Here is a 23,282-nt window from a genome sequence, read left to right as displayed (position 1 = left end):
CACTGATAACTTCTTTTAAAACTTCCTCCAATTCACCCTCTACGGTATCCTCTGTGGCGAGGAATTCTTCGTCCGACTCTTCTGACTGGAGAACAGTCATTAGAGTACGCTTTTGAGACGGGCTTTGGTAGGAAGTGGAGGGTGTAGGCAACGCTGTACCCATCACCTGAACAAGGGTGTCTAGAGACTTGGTTAAGCCAGCTACCCAGGGAGGTTGAGACCTGCGCGCCTCAGCCAACTCCGATGATAAGTCTGACATAACTCCTACCATGTCAGTGGCCCATGGCGGAGCAGGTGAGCTAGTAATCGCCATCTGTGAATCCGTTGTTATACAAGCATCACATAATATGGACCCAGTGGCATGTGGTTTGGTCTGTTTGTTGTTACACTTGGAACAGACAAACACCTCCCCCGCCCGCCACACCGCGTGTACTGCGGACCACTTGCAGCCTCTCTGCCCCGCGTGTAACAGCGGGGAGAGAAAGTGTCGGATGGGAAGAGGGAGAGCAGGCGCCTTGCCGCGCTTGTAGCGCACTTAATCAACTGTCCACCGCTACTGTAATAGCGGGTAGAGGGTGAGCCCGGCGGGAGGAAGGAGAGCAGGTGGCCGCGCTTGTAGCACACTTAATCATCTGCCCCGCGCTACTGTAATAGCGGGGAGAGGGTGAACCTGGCGGGAGGAGGGAGAGCAGGTGGCCGCGCTTGTAGCGCACTTTCGGCTGCCCCGCTGTAATAGCGGGGAGAGGGTGAGCCCGGCGGGAGGAGGGAGGGCAGGTGGCCCAGCTTACCAGCGGGAGGTGCTCTGCATTAGCTGCCCAGCACACTAAGTATGTAAAAACGCTGGGCAGCGGCGGGGCTGGGAGCCGGGGGATGCGCAGGTGGTTACTCACTGCGTGGTCCCCGATAGAAGTCTCTCTGCAGCAGTCAGCACTTCTCTCTTCTTGTTGAGAATGTGCTGTGGCGGTAAAGAGCTGTCAATGCTTTTCATATAAGCACTGTGCACTCCTTCCTGCCTCCTATAAGGACAGGTCGCCAGGTACCCGGACCCCACCTTTAGAGAGGTGGCGAAGGGTACCTAAAAGTGTCAAAAGATGTATAAATAAAGAAAACCTAAATAAATCAAATAAATGTGTTGCTGGAGCACAGCAAATTGTGACCAGCTCCTAGTAGGCACATTTTCTAAACTGAGGGCTGATGGGGCACAGAGGGGGAGGAGCTTCACACTTCTAAATTATTTAAAGTGCCGGCTCCAGTTATCCACGCGTCTATACCCCAGCGTAAGCACCTCCAGTGTCCCCTAGTGGATGAAAGAGAAAAGGGGATGAGTCTTATAGACACGCCCCCTTTTCAATGGCCACACCCCCTTTTCGGAAGTGCGCGCACAAAGGTGCCCTCTCTAGCTCCAGCACCCTGCCTGCCGCCGGAGCTAGAGTGAACAATATATGTCGATGGGCAGGGATGCCTCTACCATTGTCCACTGGCCCTGAAAGGAGTGAGGACCGGTCACTGTGCCCCATCCCAGAAGACTGGCGTCCATTGTTAGGAGTATCCAGTCCAGGATCCAAAAGGGGCGACCCTTGGTTAGATGAGATGTCTGTAGCCACTAAGAGAGGGACAGACGCACCTCCGGAGAGAGTACCATCGTCTGAGCTCTGATGCAGTGGGGTAATCCGTCCCACCTAGAGAGGATCAGCCCCGGCAGGGGCCTGAAATGGAACTGTGCATATTCCACCATGTCGAATGTGGATACCATGGATACCAGAACCTGCATCGCCGAGTGGACTGGCACCCGGCGACTGCGGAGACATCTGCGTACTCGCAGCATAGAGATCTTTTCTGGAGTCAGAAAGATTCTGTTCTGGTGAGAGTCCAGAAGGGCTCCCAAATGAACCATCCTCAGTGGGTGAATTAGGGAGGACCCTTGGAGCCGTGGATAGGCCAAAGGGCAGCGCCTGTTGTTGCAGTATAGCAAGCCGCAGATAACGCTGTGAGGAACTTGTTCAGAGCTTTCAGGTTGAGGATAGGTTTATGAGACCCATTTCTGAACCAGAAAGAGTAGAATAGTAACCAGTCCCTAGTTGAGATAGCGGAACCGGTACAATTATCCCTGTTTGCAGCAAGGACTATATGACTTTATGGATCTGCAAGGCCTTGATTTTGTCTGAAGGAGGGCCTGTGCTGAAAAACTGGTGGGGAGGTCTTCGAAGGAATGAGAGGGCGTACCCCTGAGAGACCACTTCTCTTTACCCAAGCACCCTTGGTGGTTTGACACCAGTACTGGGCAAACTGAAGAAGTCGGCCTCCCACTATGGGGTCCCCCAGAGTTAGGCCCGCTCCGTAAGGCTGTGGGTTTATCCTCCTGTTTGGAGGCCGGGTGTCTTGTACTCCAGGCCTGTTTCTTAGGCTACGTTATTTCATTAACTGAGCAGCTTTTATTAATCTACCAATCGCAGTTAATTTTTTTATATTTTTACTGTTTCTTAGGCTTGGCAGCGGACTGACTGGGGAAGTACTGTCCTTTGGATTTTCCTTGGATACCAAAGGACCAAAAGGAGGAGCTTCGAGACTTTGCAGGAGCAGATGCTGAGGGCAGAAATGCAGATTTGGCCAACATGTCAACAACCTTGTCCATGTGTACAAAGCAACCACTAGTATGTATAGATACTAACAGGGAGCAAAATACTGGTCCTTTCTTATGCAAGCTGCAGGAACCTGTTGCCAAAATATGGCACAGTGCAGCACAGAACATTCCTAGAAATCAGGATATGTCCTGATGACGGGGATTCGGTCCTCGAAACGTCGATGAAAATTGTAACACGATTAAACCACTGAATGAATTTTGCTAAAAGTCTCCTAGTGCCGCCTCATTCACACCTGATATACCAGGAATCCAGCATTCCCAGAGGAGGGCACATGGGCATATATACCCCGGAGGGTACCTGAGTGCCGGGCCACAAATATATAATTAGTGTTCCCGCTAGGCTGTTTTAGCGGGGCGCGGCACCCTGCCCTCCTTCTGGAGGGCAAAAAGCACCCTGCCCTCCAGGAGGAGGGCAAAAAGCGCCCTGCCCTAACAGCCTGCGGGAGCCGTTCTCACCCGCGGGACGCAGTGTCCCGCGGGTGGACAAACATGCGGTGACCCGGTCACCGCCGGGGAATAGACGCCGGGCGCATGCGCCCGGCGTCTATTCTCCCTTTCTGCAGCGCTTGGGGGCTGCCCGGCATGTCCGTAAGCGCCGGGCACGCCCCCAAGTATGACGAAAAGGGGGACGCGTCTTATAGACACGCCCCCTTTTCGTAACCACGCCCCCTTTTCGGACGCGCGCACAACATTGCCCTCTCTAGCTCCGGCGCCCTGCCTGCCGCCGGAGCTAGAGGGAACACACACATATATATATATATATTAACCTCCATCCTCTATACTGGTGTATGGAAATGGAGTACAACCAGCACACAGAGTAAATGCAAAAAAATTATTTAAATTATATCACACAAAAACAGGGAACAAGCCATCCATATGAGACACTATTGGAAACTTATCTGGAGTCCTATGTTTAGCATGGTGGAGCAAAGCTCAAACACCCCAGACCTCCATAGATTAGCAATGAGCAGCACATGTCCCGACAGCTGTTTCGTTATCACCTTTTTCAAGGGACTGCTGAAGAAATGAACTTCCCAGGGTGGTAAAATACCCCTCCAATAAGATTAAACTAATGGACAAATACACTCACCTGAGTGACACACAAGACAGCAATCACGTCCGTTCCTGAGAATGGCGCCCACCTGTGCATCCTGCACATGCCACCGCTAGTCCCGGCACCCGCGCCGGAGATGGCTGCGGAGCTCGGAATTAATGTGCTGTGCCATTGTGCCGGAAGACAGCATACACTACGGCACCACCGGAAGTGACGGATCCAATGTTGATTACGTAACTAGGCAACCCTCTGACAGAAGCCATGCAGGTAGCCATAACGGACACAACCAATAGCGTCAATGTGACAGCAATGATCTAGCCCAGGGCCCCTTTGCATGGCCTACTAGCCAGATGAAAGAAACCAATAAACACAAAATTGTAATGAAAAAATAAAGCAAGAAAACACCCAATGAATAAAATAAATCAACAATCCACAACAATGTTTCCAACACGATCCCTGACCAGCTCAGCAGCGCCAGCCAGTGGACGTGCCAAAAACAACGTTATAGCTAATATACAAATAACATTTAAAATATAACACACATGTAACTTGCACATCAAGGGCTAGAAACTTGTTAATATCAGTATGTAAATATTATTAAATAAATGATCAAGTATACATAATGACCATACTTAAAAATAGAACTGTCATATCAACACAAAAACTTAGAACCTGACCGAAGACTCAGAGGGCAACCATAAATGATTAAATGATCCAATGCTAACTAGTCCATGAATGGAAATGAGGTCACGAAATAAACTGGATGTTGACAAAGTTAATCCAAAAATGCTGAAAAGGTAAATTCCTCATTGAGTCCATGTGGACCCATGGGGCGGAATTCAATTGTTTTTATCCCCTATCGCGCCCGACGGAGCTATTCTATTCTTGCTCCTGTCGGACGCGATCAGCTGCCAAGCGCTACATTTCAGCTCGCAGCCCCTGGGGGATGAGTGCTGAAATGTGCGAAAAGTGACATGTTTGGGCGCCCAAACATCACTTTTCGTGATCGCGCCCAGCACTTTGGTCGGGTTTAGCTGCTTTACGCGGCTAAACCTGACCTCTATGGGCGCGATCAGCGCGAAGAACGGCAGCAATTGAATGGCGGCCCGCGATCTCCTGTCACTTTAGACGGGAGATCCGGACCGCGTAATCAATTGAATTCCGCCCATAGTCCCCAATGTGTGAATCCATCGACACTCCTTCTGCAACAATATTTTATGACGGTCACCCCCCCTCCTCAGGGGCGGCACATGATCAATCGGCATAAAAGAAAAATCCTTTTGTGGGAAAATGTCTAGCCACCGGTGGTGTTAAAGATTCCAATTTGATGCAAGCTTTCTTAATAGAGGATCTATGCATAACTATGCGCTCTTTCACCATGCGTATTGTTTTCCCAACATAAATTTTTTTACAGGGACAATAGATAATATAAATGATGAATTTTGTCTCGCAAGTCATACGATGTTTGAGATGGAATATATTGCCACTCACAGGGTGCTGAAAGATGTTGCCAACCCGCATAAATTGACAGTTGACGCAGCATGTGCATTTGAATGCTCCAATGGATAAATTTAGCCAGGATTTATTGGCTGACACCTTTGGGCTAATGTCCGAAAATACTAATTGGTCCTTTAAATTGAGACTTCTATTGTAGCAGAATAATGGATTATTAGCACAGCAATCTTTTAAGATGGGGTCTGTTTGCACAATGTACCAGTGAATCTGTCGTCAGGTATGGGCTACCCTTAACAACACCTGTATTTAAGGCAGAATGAGAGAAAGGGTATAGTCATAGGATGACAGATCGAAAAAAAGACAGAGATAGCGCTAGCACAAGTCACATACAATGCAGGAAAGACGCTGCAAAGTGGCACTATACTCAACTACAGAGACGCAGTGTCTGGTAGGAAATAGCGCTACATACGCTGACCCTGGGGAGAGTACGCTGACCCTGGGGAGAGGTATGCAGAAGGACCGGACTTGTGCTGTCCCGGGAGAACTGTGACTGCACACTTCCTGGCTAGCGCTGAGCCCTGGAACGCCCGCCGAAATTCCCAGATCAGTACTGGCGTCACGGCACCAGAGGGTTGGCGGAACGGACAGTCTGCTGCTGTGCGCTCTAGCCGCTTGTAGAAGTAACTAAATAAAATAGAGAAAAGAGCTTTAGGGGCTGTTGAATAGCCCCCCTGCAAAATGGTGACCTGACTCCGGCCAGGCACCAACGAAACGGAGGTGCCTCGGGGGCGGGGTACAGGAAGAGTGGACCCAGTGCATCTTGGGAGCTAAAGCTTTAACTGCATGGTGCCCGGATAAGTTCCCATCACCTACACCCCAAGGTCACCCTGTGGAGCCTATGGACCCTAAAGAAGAATAACCTAGTACCACCGTTCACATCACCAGTAAAACCATCCTTGAATTTGGGGACCTACTCTCACTGCAAGGACAACAGGATAATGCAGATGGATGGAAGGTTTCAATTACACAGGGGTTAGAAAAACTAGGATTTGTTTACTGTAGAGTGGAGTGGAGTTAGCATATGTGGGGTCACTTCAGCCTGCTCCAGTCAGTCCCCTCCTAGCCTACTGTATAGCTGTCTCATATTTGTCACTGGTAGAGGGAGCCGTTGTGCCTCTGTTTTTCGTTCTTTACCTGCATGATTTCATTTACTCCACCTCCTTCACTATTCTCAATATTTTTAACTCCTCACCCCCACTTTACCTGCCAGTCCCCATAGCCCATACTTGTTACCCATTTCATTCCCTTCAATATTCCCTCTGTAGCCACCTCATTCACTTCAACACTAATTATGTGCCTATACTTTTTTCTCCTTCCTCTTTAACATCAGTAGTTTTAACTTCCCATGTACCTGCCTCATTCCCCTCCCATTCATGTTACCCCTCTCTCTTCTCTGCCCCCTCCAACTTTACCCTATACTTTGCCTCCTGCCTATCATTCCACAAACACAACCCCCCCCCCCCCCCCTCCACCAGCAACAGTATAATAATAGCTTGCCTCAAACGCACAGCTTCCCTACTCAAGGTTTTCCCTCACTTTCAGGCCGAGCACCAGTCTTATGATGTTAATGCCTGGGCCGCGCACCGGCTATCTACTGGTACTTTTGTGCAGTTCATGGTGAATGTGCTAAGAAAGTTCTGTCTTTACATAAACGTGTGCACAGCAGCGTGATTAGATTTTTATCAGGCTACAATTGTATATAGAGAGATTAGTAGAGAACATGGCATATTTGATCCGGGTTACTTATCAGATTGTTAATTTGAGAATCGCTTTCCACTACTTAAAGTGGACACCAGAAATAAGCGAGAGAGACGGAGAGAACAAGACCATTTTGCCCCGACTCTGGCTAACTCACTCACCCACTTAATTCTGATATTGGCAATATATACCATAAGGTTCCTACAGTGCTGAGCCACACTGTACAGATGGAGCTCTTTCAAGATGGAATACCCAGTAGTCTACTAGAAACTGCAATTTGAGTGGTGATATTGTGGTGGAGAACTACGGTTGGTAGTAATGAACTTAATTACTAAGCAGACATTAAATGACAGACAAAATTGGCCGCCATAATTATGTCTGACTTCTACTCCCACCCCCAGCCCGCCTCATGCAATTTGTGATTTGAGGAATACAGAAAATCTTGTCTCTTGTTTCTGGTATGTAACGAAAATATATAGCAAATAGCTTTCCATTTCATAGCATTGTTTGGTCACAAAGGGCAGTGTTTCACTGAAGACACACCAGCATTACAATACACCATAATAAAATAGGATACATGTACTATGTATATAGTGACTTCTGCTTATATACATTGCTGAAGGTTAGAAAAAAAAAAAAAAAACAACAACTTTAAAAACAGAATGTAGTTTTAGAAAATACTAGTAAATAAATGGATCCAGCATTTGCTGGATCACCTCCGTCCCAAATGCCGGGTCACCTCCACCCCCCTTCCTGTAGCCAGGATTACGCCTCGGCTGCAGGAACAATTCGGAAATAGTTCTCCCTGCCGGACCTTTCGCCTACATCGCGTATTTTAGCGGCGGAAACTTATCATGCGCGTACCCGCGATTCGCCCTGTTCAATTCCAAAAGACGTGAAAACGGAGATACGCGATGCCAGAACAGGCAAAAAGTGGTGTCAGAATCGGGGAAATCAGCCTGAACCCCCCCAAAGAGATGCGGAAACTTTGGGGATCAATGTAGTAGTGTCCGATCAGCCCTAATGAAACAATTTGGGGTACTTAAGTTCGCAAAATTGCCTCTAATTAGCGTCTTTGCACAAGTGGGGCAGAATGGCATAAAGCAGTATTTTTAGGAGAAAATAAGTATTCCTATCAAATTTGGTGTACTTGAAAATGGGTGCAAGCATATTTAAAAGGTGTGAAAAAAGTGTGAAAAGCCTTGGTTTGGACGCCTAAACCAGGACTTTAGATGGGGTTAGCCACTTTTCGCGTCTAAACACCATCCTTTTGGGAGTGTAAAATACTAATGTTTGATCGGAGCAACATTTGAATTGCTCCATTGGACTCCTATTAGTTATTAGAATTAGACCATAAAATAAAAAAGGTAAGAGAAGTACCCATTCTTAGGGCTCGATTCAATTCAACACAAATTGAATGAACTTCCCGGCGCCATTCAATTTGCGTTGAATTGAAACAAGCCCTTAGTCCACCATTGGAGGTCAAGTGTTACATGACCAAAATGGTCAACTCTTTCACACGTACTTAAATTTAAATATCATAATATATATCTGGTCTACTAAAATCATTTGTCATCCAGAAACGGGGAAAGCAAGCTGGTCTTCCATTAATCATTTAAACCCCAATCCCTTTACCTCTCACTTCTTGCAAAACACATAATACATTTAAGATGCAATTACTCTTACTAGTGTTTAAGGAACAGAATTCTATTAAGTGAGAGAAGAAAATGAATTTTAAAAACACATCTGCCATTTAATGACAAAAAAAATAGTAGTAGGTCTAACCAAACATTTACTGATACAGCAATGTACTCCGGAAGTATGACATTTTGTATTTATACTTTATTTTTTATACTAATACGGCTTAAAAAAAAAAAAAAAAAAAAAAGTCCAGTACAGATGGAAGGTGGTCAATAGGCTCGATCCAATACAATGCGAATTGAAGAGCGCCGGGAAGGAGCTCCAGGAGCTATTCAATTCAGCACGCTGTTAAGGATTTCTTCTCGCATCCCTCCTGGAGTGCGAGCAGAAATTCGACAAAACTACAGATGCAATGCTGTTTTCTGCCCTTAGCAACGCTGAAACAGCATCGCGCCAGGCAGTTTAGTCGGAGAATGACAGTTCTCGCGGCTAAACACCATGTTTAAAGGCGCGAAAACCGGCACTCTGCCAAAATAGCGTGCTGAATTGAATAGCTCTGGTAGCCCCTTCCCGGCGCTATTTAATTCGCGTTGAATCTTGCTCAATGTGAAAGATCGTTTTCCTTTTTGGTATTTTACAAAATGGACTTACCCCTATTGGGTGTTTTGTGGTGGTTTGTCCCTTTATACTGTTATATGAATGATGACATTTAGCCTATGAACAGTATCCAGTAAGATGTCTTATCACCCAACCTTGATAAGGTTACCACTAGTAAGGTGGTGCTAAAGAGTAATGCTGTTCTCCTGGTATATATTGCCATTAGTTTGTAGGATCTGCGCACCAAAGCAGTCAGTCACCACTAACAGGGAATCCACAGCAACTTCAGGATGCCTTGCAGTAGTTGTAAATTACCGCTGACGAGCGCAATTGGGCGTCTGTCTCACACTCTAGAGATCAACCAAATTCTCCTCATTATAGGTGAACAAGTATGTTTCAAGAACAGGTGCATGTAGAATTAAGTAACAAGCACCAAATACTTATACAATACAATAATAAGATAAAGTGATTATTATGCCACTGTAACCTTCATATAAAAGAAATGGCTGGCTGAAGCACAATGATGGGGTGGGGTAGCCATTTTGATGTGATGCAACATATTTTGCAGATTTTATCAAGTGTCCATGAAAGAGTAGACCTAGGAGTTCCCAATGGCAAGTACAAACAAATGCAACACCTCAAGAGGATGTGCCAGCAGTGTATTTTGCTGGGTTGGGTACGGCATCCAGACGGTGAAAACGGCGGCGCTTTCTAAAAGTGTTCTAAGGCTAAACGTAACACCAACCCTAAATCACCCCTCCTGCAGCCTAACCATAACCACCCCCCTACCCTCCCACAGCCTAATGCTGGGTACACGCTGGCATAGCGTTCCGCTAGGCTATTTCAGCAGGGTGCTTTCTGCCCTTCAGAAACAGCGACTGTGGTGCCCGGCATGTCCGTAAGTGCCGGGCACTCCCCCCAAGAGTTACGAAAAGGGGAAGCGTCATAAAGGCACGCCCCCTATTATTGGCCACACTCCCTTTTCGGTGCCTGCAGATGTGCCCTTACTCTAGGTCCGGCGCCCTGCCGGCCGCTGGACCAAGAGTGAACACTACTGGCCGATATATTGGTTGATCAATTGATCGGACAATATATTGTGTGTGCATCGATAAGGGTGTACCAGTAATATGTCTATGAACGACGTTGTTCAAAGACGTATCGCGTCGGCTGTGCTGCACAGCAGACTGCAGATATATCTGCTCATCGTGCTATGTGTACGGGCGGGCAGCCGACCACCCGTATACTTGCTGCAGAGGCCGCAAAGAGGGGGGTGCAACACGACCTCCGGCCTGGGGAACCTGCGGCCAGATGACAGATGGTTGTTCAAACACACTGAACAACAATCATTTGCAGATATATTAGCAGATCAGTTGATCTGCAGATATACCCATTATGTGTGTACCCAACTTAACTCTAATTCTTACCGTTTGAAGTTGTCGCATTTTGACCAGTCGGGATCCTGCAGCAGGTATAGGGCCGTATGCAATTAGTTTCGCACCCGTGATACTTTTTCGCCTGCTGGACTTTTCGCCTACATCGCACATTTTAGCCGTGGAAACATATATATACACCTGCGATTCACCCTATTCAATTCCAAAAGACACGAAAACGGAGATACGCGATGTCAGAAAAGGCGAAAAGTGTCAGAATCAGGGAAATCAGCTTGAACCACAAAAAGATGCAAAAACTTGGGGGATCAATGTAACAGTGCCCGATTATCCCTAATGAAACAATTTGGGGTACTTAAGTTTGCAAAATTGCCACTTTAGCGTCTTTGCACAAGTGGCATAAAAGCAGTATTTTTAGGAGAAAATAAGTATTCCAGTCAAATTTGGGGTACTTGAAAAATAAGAGACCTTACGTTTGTTATCGCTACGAAGTCCATAGGGATCCACAGGAGACCTTGGGATATAGGTTGATGACGTCAGTTACCTCAACAGTTAATTTTGTGCTCCCAGGATGCACCGGGCCCCTCTCCTATACCCCGCCCATTGGCCAATGCACCTCAGTTGCGTAACAAGCCAATGGCCGATGGAGGAGAAGAGAGAAGAAAGAAGAAAGAAATTCTGGAACACACAAGTATCACATTCTCACGTTTAGAAGGAGACGGAAAAATCGGTGACCAGAACACAGCCCATCTGCAGCACAGGTTCGACAGGGCGGGAGTCCTGTGGATCCCTATGGACTTCGTAGAAAGAGATATAACAAAAGGTAAGGTCTTACCATATCTCTTATTTTCTACTGCAGGGTTCATAGGGCTCCACAGGAGACCTTGGGGATGTCCCAAAGCAGTGTCCTTAAGGGTGGGGACGCTCCTGTGCAGAAAGGAGAATCCGCCGCCCGAAGGAAGCATCCTGAGGAGTTAAAGGTATCAAATGCATTATAACTTAAAAAGGTATGGACAGAAGACAGAATGGGAGGGCGACAAGAAAGAGCCCCCAGCTTTGACACCCTTCTGGCCGAAGCTATGGCCAGGAGAAACACTTAGCTGTAAGCCATTTTAACTCCACTGAGCCCAGTGGTTCAAATGGCGGTCCTTGGAGAGCCCTAAGGACCACAGTCAAATCCCAGGGAGCCACAGGTGGGACAAAGGGAGGCTGGATGCGAAGCACACCCTGCCTAAAAGGTGTGTACATTAGGAAGAGTAGCAATCCTACGTTACAACAGTACTGACAGGGCAGAGACCTGCACCTTCAGAGAAGCAAGGCGAAGACAGTGATCTAAGCCTGCCTGTAGGAAAGCCAAAATCCTGGATATTCCAAATACCTGATGTTCGTAACCTCTGGCGCTACGCCATTCAAAGAAGGTGTGCCACACACTGATTAATTCTCGCAGAAGCAGGCTTTCGAGCTCTGAGCATGGTGTTAACCACAGAGCTGGAAAAACCCCTGGAACTCAAGAGGGCAATCTCAAGAGCCACGTCGTCAAAGACAGACGACTCAGGTCCGGGTAGAGGCAAGGTCCTTCGGACAACAGGTCCGGACGTAGAGGCAACAGCATTGGAGTTTCTCCATAGACACTCCGATGCTGTTGCCTCTACGTCCGGACCTGTTGTCCCAAGGACCTTGCCTCTACCCGGACCTGAGTCGTCTGTCTTTGACGACGTGGCTCTTGAGACCACACTGGAGCCACCAGCAACAGCATGCCTCCTTCTTGCTTGAACTTTCGAATCACCAGAGGAAGAAGGGAGAATGGAAGGAACAGGTACGCAAACTGGAAGGTCCAGCTGACTGACAAAGTGTCTACCAGCAGAGCCCCCACATCTCTTGTCCTTGAGCTGTACACTGGCAACTTGTGGTTGTGCCAAGATGCCATTAGATCTATTTCAGGAAGGCCTCACTTGTCTACTAGGAGCTGAAATACTTCCTGGTGAAGGGACAATTCTCCTGGGTGTACGCTGTGACAGCTTAGGAAGTCAGTTTCCCAGTTGAGCACTCCCGGAATGAACACCGCCGGGATGGCTGGGAGATTGCCCTCCGTCCAAGTCAGGATGCTGGTCACTTCCATTAGTGCCGCCTGACTTCGAGTGCCTCCTTGGCGGTTTATGTAGGCCACTGTGGTGGCGTTGTCTGACTGCACTTGCACAGGTTTTCCGTGAAGCATGAGCCTTGCTTGCTGAAGAGCCCTTAGAACCGCCCTGAGTTCCAATATGTTTATTGGAAGAACGGACTCCTCTGTTGTCCACCTTCCCTGGAAGAGGTGCGAACCTGTCACTGCACCCCAAGCCCGGGGACAGGCTAACCCACTCCGGGATCCAAAAGGGGCGGCCCTTGGTAAGGTGACTTGTGTGAAGCCACCAAGTCAGAGAGTCAAGCCACCAATTCAGAGACAGACGTACCCCCGAAGACAGTACCAATGTCTGGGGTCGTATCCGGCGTGGAGATCCGTCCCATCTGGAAAGGATCAGAGTCTGTAGAGGCCGGGAATGAAACTGGCCATACTCCACCATGTCGAAGGTCGACACCATGGAGCCCAGTAACTGCGTTGCCAAGTGAATCGACACCTGGCGACTGTGCAGGCAGCTGCGAACCTGCTGCTGCAGTGTGGAAATTTTGTCCCTGGTTAAGAAAATCCTCTGTTGTTGAGAATCCAACAATGCCCAAGATGCAGCATCCTCTGTGAGGGCGTCAAAGAGGACTTCTTCCAGTTGATCAACCAGCCGTGGCTTTGTATTACTGTGATTGTCAGCAGAAGAAGCAATTCCGGAGACCTGGCTAGCAATAGCAGGTTGTCAAGGTAAGGCAACAGACGGACCCCCTGCAGTCGCAGTTGGGACGCCATCACTACCATAAGTTTGGTGAACACCCTAGGTGCTGTGGACAGTCCAAATGGCAGGGCCTGAAACTGGAAGTGGTGTTTTAACATTGCGAACCTGAGGTACTTCTGGTGAGCCGAAGCTATCGGGACATGCAGGTATGCATCCTGAATGTCCAGAGACACCATAAAATCCCCAGGTTCCATAGCCAGTATAATAGACTGCAGGGTTTCCATTTTGAACAGAAGCACTCGGAAAAACTTGTTCAGGGACTTGAGGTTCAGGATAGGCCTGTATGCCCCATTCGGTTTTGGAACCAAAAGGAGGATGGAATAATACCCCATTCCCCTCTGGGAAGTAGGTACCGGAACTATATCACCTTCCAGGAGCATAGAATGTATAACTTTCTGAAGTTCCAATGCTTTTTCCTAATCCATCTGAAGTCCCGTAGGGAAGAATTGATGAGGAGGTCTGTAATGGAAGGAGAGAACGTACCCTTGAGAGACCACTTCACTTACCCATGTGTCTGTTGTGGTGTGAAACCAACACTGGGCGAACTGAAGAAGTCAGCCTCCCACCTTGGGGTCCCCCAAGGAGAGGCCCGCCCCGTCAGGATGAGGATTTAGAGTTGGGCATGGCAGCTGGACGCCTGGTACTCCAAGCCTGCTTCTTGGGCTTTGTGACCTTCTTAGCTCCTGACGGTCTGGGAAAGGACTGAACTTTGGACTAACTCTGAGGACAGAAGGTTCAAAAGGATGGAGTTCCAGATCCCGACGGCATTGGGCCTGAGGGTAAACAGGCAGACTTGGCAGCCGCCAACGTGTCTACAATTTTGTCCAAATCTGGCCCAAACAAGACCTGGCCATTAAAGGGTAAACTCTTTCTTGGACTCAGCATCCGCTCTCCAAGATTGAAACCAAAGGGAGCGCCTGGCTGACACCGCAGCCGATAAAATGCGAGATGTTGAGAGACTAATATCCAAAGCCGCCTCATTCACATATGTAGCAGAGTCTCTGAGGTAACCTACAAGTTCAGTTTGCTCACTGGTAGCTTCCAAAGACAAGGACGCTTCCAAGGAATTTGCCCAACGTTCCATGGCCCTGGCCACCCAGCATATAGCCATAGCTGGCCTAGCGACCCCCCCAGAGAGGGAATAAATGGACTTTAAGCACACCTCCACTTTTCTGTCAATATCCTTTAACGATGACATGGACGGCATAGGAAGGGTCGCACTCTTGACAAGGCGCCTAATATGAGAATCCACTTGAGGAGGAGCTTCCCATTTAGAGAAATACTTCTCCTCGGACGGGGAAGTGGCCTCCAACCGTTTCTGCGGTTGAAATCTCCTGCTTGGAGTCTTCCAGGCTTCTTAAAAATGTTCAACTAACTGATCCGACAGAGGAAAATCCGTTGCTGAACTTTTAACTTCCTTAAAGAAAGCATGTTTGGATTCGGCTGCCGGGGTATCCTCATCCCCAATATCCATGAGCACACGGACCGCAGGAATGAGGCCGTGCACATACATTTTTTACTTAGGCTCCACCTCTTTTTGAGGAGGCTCTGACTCAGATAGGTCCTGAATTTCCCCATCATCAGTCGACACATCATCTTGATAGTAAGTGGACTGAGAAGACAGCACCTCCTTCCTAGCTGGACGCAGGAAAGACTCGCCCTGTAAAATCTCCGTCAGGTTTTGCACCGTGTTGGAGAGTGTATTAACCCAAACAGGCTCAGGTGACGCCAGGTAGGGGGCAGGTTGTAAAGACATTATGAGCCACAACCAGCAGTCGGGGAGTCCCCTGTGAAGTAGATGGCATAGCAACCTGCGGAGCGTAACCCAATTGTGGGGCCACTAAAGGTGCAGCAAGCTGTCCCATCAGGGTAGTTAATGCTTGTGCAAAACAAGCCCAGGGCGGCTCTTGAGAAGAGCTGGGTCCAGCAGGTAATCCTGCATTCCCTGACACACAGGGTACACAATCCTCCCAAAATAATCTCCCCATCCTTTGGTCCTGCAAAACACCTAGTGCAGGACTGTGTGAGGGGGATATCGGCCTGTCCAGAATCACTTTCAAACATAATGGATGTATGTGTCACACTCCGCAGATTAATAAACACCTGAGCTGTGAAGTAAACCAACACCCTATCAGTATCTGTCACTGCTGGGGCTAGTGAGGACAGAAAGTACAGGGATAGTAAAATGGCTGACAGAGAGAGAAAATCAGGCAGACAGCGCTAGCATCAGACACATACAATGCAAGAATAACACCTGCACTACTTTGCACTTTAATCAACTAGCAGACCTACAGACTAGTAGGAACAGTGCTACATACACCGACCTACTGGAGGAGAGGTATGTAGAGGGACCCAGGCTCCGCAGCTCCCGGTGAGACCAGCGTCTATAACCCATAAAATGGCCGCCGGAGGACTCATAGGGGGCGTGCATGAGGGAGGAGAAAGGCCTGCAACCGCCAGACCGATGTGGAAAGGCGCGCAGTGCAGCGGCCGGTTGTGCCTTACAGTGAAGGCCTGCTCCCCTGGCGTGCTATTAACCCCTGGGATGCCACAATGTCCGCACGTTGTGGCCCCTTATCCCTGGTGGTCTAGTGGCAGCGCAGGCACCATGCCGGGTGTCACACGCAGCCGCTTCCAGGGGGTCCCCACCCCTGGGGAGTGAAATGAAATGGACTGTGAGATCAGCGGGCGCCCAAATCAGACGCCAGCTGCTTACTTGACATCCCCTGTGCAGTCCGGCCACAGACCTGGGTGTCTGGAGGTCTTTGCTAGCCAAAACCCCCAGACCCCTGACGCGATCCCTAGCGCGATGCCAGCGTCTCGGCGTCGGTAGGGTGTCGGGAGTGGCAGCATGGGCTTCCACTGGACAGACCATGCGGACTACTCATGCAGGCAATAGTATTTTCTTGGGCTGACACGCAGTCCCTCTTGAAGTGACCCAACTCCGACCAAGCACCTACGAAACTTATGTGCATTGGCCAGGGGGCGGGGTATAGGAGAGGGGCCCGGTGCATCCGGGGAGCTCAAAATTAACTGTTGAGGTGCCCAACGACTGACGTCATCAACCTATACCCCAAGGTCTCCTGTGGAGCCCTATGGACCCTGCAGTAGAAATGGGTGCAAGCATATTTAAAAGTTGCTAAGTGAAGTAATAAGAAACGTAAAAAACGCACCTTCAGCAAACACCTGCAATGAAAAAAAAAACACCTCACCCATACTTGCAGACCCCCACCAAAGGCTATTTCGCTACTCTTTAAGATTGTACCCCCCACTTTGTACTTTTTCAACCCCTTTATCAAAGTGCTTTTTTGGGGCGTTCCTCACTTTTTTTTTAGGTTTTTTTTTATGCAGTTATCCTTTGGGGGCTGTCCCAAGGGTGAAGGGGTTTCCCCACCTTTGCACCCCTAAATAGCAATTTTGCACTTTTTTTCTCCACCTATTCATAGGCAAATCTTTTTTGCCTATTAAATTGCATTGCGTTTTCACATACGCGAAAAGCGGATGGAATTGAATATGGAAATAAGTTTCCTCCTGGCGAAAAGCCGCAATCGGCGATACTTTTTTGCGTATCTTGGCTTTTTGCTGCTAATTGAATACGGGCCATAGTGTGTGTCGGGATTCTGACACGGCCGGATGCAGACTACTTCCCACTTTGCCTCACAGCACTGACAGCTTATCTAAAAGGGTTTCTTCAGAGTACTGTTTTCTCCCACAGTCTAAATTAGAAAATATACCAGTAAGCTTCTGACAGAAATGGACCTTAGCATGTGTGTGCGATAGGGAATCTACACTGTACACTGCAATATGGCAGGAAAGGATGTGAATGATTTCTTCTCTGGAAATTCACTGCATAATATGACTGGCGCTACAGAGTATTAATAATAATTCACAGCCTTCACCAGAACTGAAAAGAATTTGACAATAGTCATAGCTGATGGCTTTATAAAAAGGATCTATGGGCGGTATTCAATTGTTTTCGCGATCCGGACCTCCCGTCAAAAGTGACGGGAGATCGCGGGTGCTATTCAATTGTTACCGCTTTTCGCGCTCAAAGTGGTCAGGTTTAGCCGCGTAAATCGGCTTCCCCGGACCAAAGTGCTGGGCGCGATCGCAACAAGTGCCATTTGGGTGCACAAACAGGTCACTTTTCGCCCATTTCAGCTCGCACCCCCCTGGGCCTATGAGCTGAATGGAGTGCTGGCAGCTGATCGCGCCCTACAGGAGCAACGATCGAATAGCTCCGTCGGGCGTGAAGGGGGCTGGAAACAACTGAATTCCGCCCATATGATTATTAGCTCAGTTTCAGCAGCGTTACCAACCAACTGTAGAGGACAAAGTACCATATGTGAATGCCATCAGCGTAAGGTTAGTGTACATGTATATTTAGTATGCAGTATGCATGTAATAAATATTGAAAGCACAAATTGTTTATAAATGCACTCAGTTTACTGGTACTACAAGGATTTATCTGTCACAAAAGAGTGCAAGATCTTCAAACGCTAATATCTCTGAAGAAACAAAGCATCACAGAGATGAATTCTTTATGGCATGACATGTATACAACTGTTGCCCACTGTTTAACTGAGGAAATGTGCTGGAAACCATAGCAACTAGATATGTGCTTTTATTTTCTAAGGTGCACTAGATAAAACAATGATAGGTTGCTATGAGTTACAACAACTGGACTGTTCCAAACAGGAAGTTTGCAAGTATGCATCATAAGCAAATAAAGACTTGACATGAGGAATTGAAACAGGAGGACACTTTCATCTGCATGTTTAATATATTTAGGGAACAATTAGAAGGTAATAGGGCTGGCTTGTTGTTACTGCACGATGGGCATACTACTGCAGCTGTAATATTTTGCAACATGCTGCTCTTTCACAGGACACTGGCTATTCAGCATCATTTCTTGTACTGGAGCTATGGACACCCAAAAACAATTGAATTGCCTCCATAGGGGGGAATTCAATTGTTGTTTGGGCACCAGTAAAAAAAAATTGGTACCAGACAGCAGCCATTGAATCGTTTGCCGATTGGGCACCGCTGTATGATTTCTGCTTGCAGCCTCCTGAAGTGGTGAGCAGAAATCTGTTAAAAAAATGTCAGCTGTTTTGGTGCCCAAACTACCATTTGGTCGCCCTAACCAGGACTTTGTATGAGTTTAGCCACTTTACACAGTTAAACCCGGTGCACTTGGGTGAGACAAGGTGTGCCTGATAGGCAAAACAATTGACTTGCTCTACCAGGCGCCAATTACCTATCGCCGCCCCCAAAAATATATTAAATTCCCCCCTTAGGGCGTTTTCTCACACCCGATCTCCCATCTAAAGTGACATGAGATCGCGGGGCGATATTCAATTGATTCAGAATATCTCGCCGATCACGTCTTAATAGGTCGGTTGAGTCGCGTCAAACGGCTAAACCCAACCAAAGTGCTGGGGGTGATCTCCAAAAGTGCTGTTGGGGTCACTTTTCAAACATTTCAGCTTGCCACCCCCGAGGGGTGCAGTTGTTTGCGTCCGATAGGAGGAACAACTGAATAGCTCCGTCAGGCGCAAGGTGAGGGGAGGGGACAGCTGCTGGCGAAAACAATTGAATTTCACCCTTAGAGTCTCATTTATGAAGTTTTTCAGGACATCCAATGCATTTAATAAACTGCGTTAGTCAAAGCCAGTAAAAGCCATCTCATGAAAAACATTTAGGCACTGGACTAAATATATTAAAATTATAAGTAGTATAAGTGTAGAAGGGGATATGAAAATATACATAAAGTAATCATAGAAAGAAAAAGAAAATTGCAGGAAAGGGGAAATAAAATCACAAAAGAAAACTTTAAAGTTGCAGAGTGGGTGAATTAAAAGGGTGTAGTAGGTATGCGTTCGACGGTTCAAATCCCGACAGCGGCAGATCGTCCCTAAGGTAAGCATCGCTAACCTAATTCCCCCTCCTAACCCTCCCTTAGGGGTGCCTATCCCTAACCTCCCCCCCAATTGCCTAACCATAATCCCCCCTCTAAGTGCCTAAACCTAACCACCCCTATCCCGCCGCCTACACTTAAGTCTCCCGGGGGTGCCTAACCCTAACCCCCCTTCCCCTAGCCTAATCCTAACCTCCCGGGGGGAGCCTAACCTTAAGTCCCCCCCGGGAGCCCTAAACCTACCCCCCCCCACAGCTGTCCGCGCCCGGAATCACTTCGATCGGGATGCCGGGCGTCGGTCTTCCAGCGTCTGGTTACGACAGACGCCTGTCATAAGTCCCACGCCGGGATTAGAACGTCTGGAAGCCGGCGGTCAGGATTTAGACCGTTGGCTTCCAAACTACATCCCAATTAAAATTATTTAAGGAATGTTCATTAAATAAGATGATCTCCCTCTTGGAATTTGAGGAGTAAAAAAGTGAAAAAATTAGGGAATGTGTGGGGAGTTTTTATTTCAATAACATTTTTCCACAGTGTCTGTGTCCCATGGATGCAAGAGCATGCTAGAACTTCCCCAAGTGCTCTGGCAGCAATGGGTCTGCTGGCAATTGTAGTTCTAAAAGCGTCAAATGCCCTTAAAGTTTAAGCATTACAGAGCTTTCTGGGACTTTTAGTCACCAAAAGAAAACTTATTTTTTTCTATTTTTGATCACTATAATTACCCTACACCCAACAGGTGTTTGAAAAGTGCCCTCAGAGCCGAAACAGTGCTCTCCAGCGTTCTGTGCCCCAAATCATTACAGGAAGGGGTCAGGCTGTTGGCATCTGTAGTGTGTAGAGCTGCCCAGAGGCTCCAAGGAGCACTAAAGTTGTACTACTGGCCACAGGATGCCGTCTCAGGTACCCTGCTAGTCAGATGTAGGGACAGTGGGGTAGCAATGGCGTCACTTGCAGGGCCCTGCACAACGGCACCACTCACAAACACCTCCCTTCGGCCCTGAGAGCGCCAGTGCTGTCAGCTCGGGGCTATTTTTTCTTGGGCAGCTGACAACTACCTCCATTTCTCAGCCTGTTTTAGCGACTTGTGAATACAGCCCTTATTATATCAAGCGCTTTCCATTCAAATGATTGAAAATAAAAATTTGCACACTTTAGGCTCGAATCAATTGACCGCGAATTAAATAGTGCCGGGAGGGGGCTCCCGGAGTTATTCAATTCAGTGCGCTGTTAAGGATTTCTTCTCGCACCTTTCCAGGGGTGCGAGCAGAAATCCAACATAAATACCGGCACGATGCTGTTTTCTGCCCTTAGCGCCGGGAAGTTTAGTCAGAGAATGCCGTTCTCGCGACTAAATACCCTGTTTAAGGTACAAGGGGCGGGAAAACGGACACTAACGACCGAACTGCGTGCAGAATTGAATAGCTCCGGGAGCTCGCTCCCGGCGCTATTTAATTCCAGGTCAATTGAATGGAGCACATTGTCAATTTAGCCTCTATCAAATATGGCAGTTGGTAAATCACCAAAAAATTATTTTTTTTCTGGGGTGGGTGGGTGGGGGTTTAGGGTTTCAAAACTGAAACCCGTGAGGTCAGCCTTATGGGTGCGCTACACAGTACTTTAGACACGTTTAGCCATTTTGCATTTGGTGAAATCGGAGCAACAATTGAACAGCTCTGTTGGACGATGGTAAAACAATTGACTCACCCCCTTGGAAAATTGGAGGCAATTGCATTCTATTGTTCTTACTCTCGGAAAATTGAGTTTTTATACTTTAACTACATTTTACTGAACCCCACGGCATTTCCCAACCTAACTTCCGGGCGCGATTAAGTTTTGCCAGCTCTAAGGGCAGAAAACAGCCTCTTGCCAGGACTTTTGTCAGATATCTGCTCGCATCCCTGGAGGGGTGCGAGAAGAAATCCTTAGTCTGGGTTAGCTGCGCGGTGTATTGAATAGCTCCGGGAGCTGACTCACGGAGCTATTCACATCGCGCAGAATAGAATCGAGCCCATAGAGGTCAGTTTTAACCACGTAAAACAGTTAAACCTGACCAAAGTGCTGGGTGCGATCGTAAAAAGTGCCGTTTCACGCATTACAGTTTGCCACCCCCAGGGGGGTGCGAGCTGAAAGGCCGATGCTGGAAGCTGATCGCGCCCGGCCGAAGCAACAGTTGAATAGCTCAGTCGGGCGTGGGGGGTTGGGGGGCAGCTGCCGGCGAAAAGAATTGATTTGCGCCCATTGGGTCTTACAGCTCCTACTCATAATTTTCTTCCCTAGAGGAGTGCAGTTTCCACCCTCCAAACTATTCAACATAAAACCAATTATTGGCTTTTCAGTCTAATGTTTTGCAGATTTCACAGCACTGTCAAGAAATGCAACAATTGATACAATTTGAGCTTCAGGTTGAATAGCCTGTTAAATATGCCTACATGAAAAGTACTGTAATATTTGGTACACCATGATGATGCATCAGCAAGAGGAATAATGCAAACACCCACAGTAAGAAAGGGTACCACAAGCCACATTGTCACTCATAAATCTATGACATTGCGGTTTTAACTAGAGGCTTTCCAAAAGCTATCAATATCTCATCCTGCAACACACACAGAAATATATTTTTTAACCAATCCATACATTGTAAAGTAACAGTACAAGCAAGAAGGTCAAGTCAATTAAAATCTACTGACTCATTAAAAAAAAAAGACTGGATGGCAAATACATGTTTTATAAGCCCACCAATAGGGGAGGGGTCGTCAAAAAAAATGGGCAAGTTAAAAATAACAAATCAATCACTTTCAGGGAATGAGAAATGCAATATATTAGATCAAAAGAGAAAGATATGCTAGTGTGTGTGTATACATAGTGCTGCTTAATAGTGTGTGTTTTAACTAAAAATAAACACATATATACTAGCATGCTTACAAAGACTGACAAGTAAGATCACCGCTTTCCCAATATACATAAATCGTATAACTTATATTCCATTGGAGTCTATGGCTGTGCACACACGGCATGCAGAACTGACGCACATCTCCCTAGCTTACAAATCATGCAATCTGATATATACATATATGACATATGCACTTATGGGACTGTTCGCATGCATACAGCGCCGTCTCCCTGTCCTGCCTCACCCGTTCCTCTTGGGCCGTTAGCTGTTTCTCCGCCATCTTGCTTCGCGGCTCCGGTTCTCCGGCACATCCGGGCTCCTCCCGTGGCCCCGAGGTCGGTGCAGAGACTGCGTGATCGGAGGCTCCAGCTGCGCGTCTCTCCGGCCCTGCAGCAGCACACCGAGCAGCACAGCGACGTCACATCGACCGCCGCGCCGCGCCGCGTCCCAGCCTCTCCTCCTCCCTTTGGACCAGAAGAGAGGCGAGGCCGTGACGAGGTACTAGGGATGGAGCTGCCCACGGAGCAAGGGAGGGGCCGCCGCGGCCATCTTTGATCCGGGAAGACGATTGCTTGGCTTGAGTATGCAACGCTGTAGGAGCCTGTAAAACTGCTACAGGGGAATACTTGCATCGTGAAGCTATAGGTCTTGTGTTTAGCAACGTAATCTCTTGTTCTAATATTTAACTGCTATGTTTCTTATTGATACTGCAGTATACTGTTATAGAGAGAGCAAACCACATTAAAGGGTACATACAGAATATGGTACACAGCACAGTAATACATATATATATATATGTCCTCAGCAACTCCGATGTTTGTGCTGCCACTAACCATCTCTATGTATGATATAGAGGGAGGGGGGGTTTCAATGAGACACAGAATCATTTTTAAAAGTTGGCTTCTATGATATGTAGCTATTTTCACTAATGTCAAAGACAATGCCTAACTTTAATTAATTCATGCCTCTGCTGTATGTACTAACATATATTGCACTGATAAGTAGTATTTTTATTTGTATTCATTTTAGAGCTACACTGTGATTTTGGGTAATTGATGT

The 23,282-nt window shown here is 47.6% G+C and overlaps 1 protein-coding gene across 1 annotated transcript in view; it reads right to left on the bottom strand.

The window, feature by feature from the left end:
* LOC148513723 (tyrosine-protein phosphatase non-receptor type 9-like) overlaps nt 1–22,728 on the bottom strand; it is a 91,356-nt gene extending 68,628 nt beyond the window's left edge. The window contains exon 1 of the mRNA XM_088481444.1: nt 22,468–22,728. Coding sequence (XP_088337570.1) covers nt 22,468–22,503 — 36 coding nt within the window. The 5' untranslated portion in view covers nt 22,504–22,728. The remainder of the gene's footprint in view (nt 1–22,467) is intronic.
* Between the last annotated feature and the right edge of the window lie 554 nt (nt 22,729–23,282).

The sequence above is a fragment of the Taudactylus pleione genome, unplaced genomic scaffold (genome assembly GCF_031769625.1).
Source record: "Taudactylus pleione unplaced genomic scaffold, aTauple2 ptg000273l, whole genome shotgun sequence".
NCBI classification, from domain to species: Eukaryota; Metazoa; Chordata; class Amphibia; order Anura; family Myobatrachidae; genus Taudactylus; species Taudactylus pleione.
This window is presented reverse-complemented; position numbering and strand designations above follow the sequence as displayed.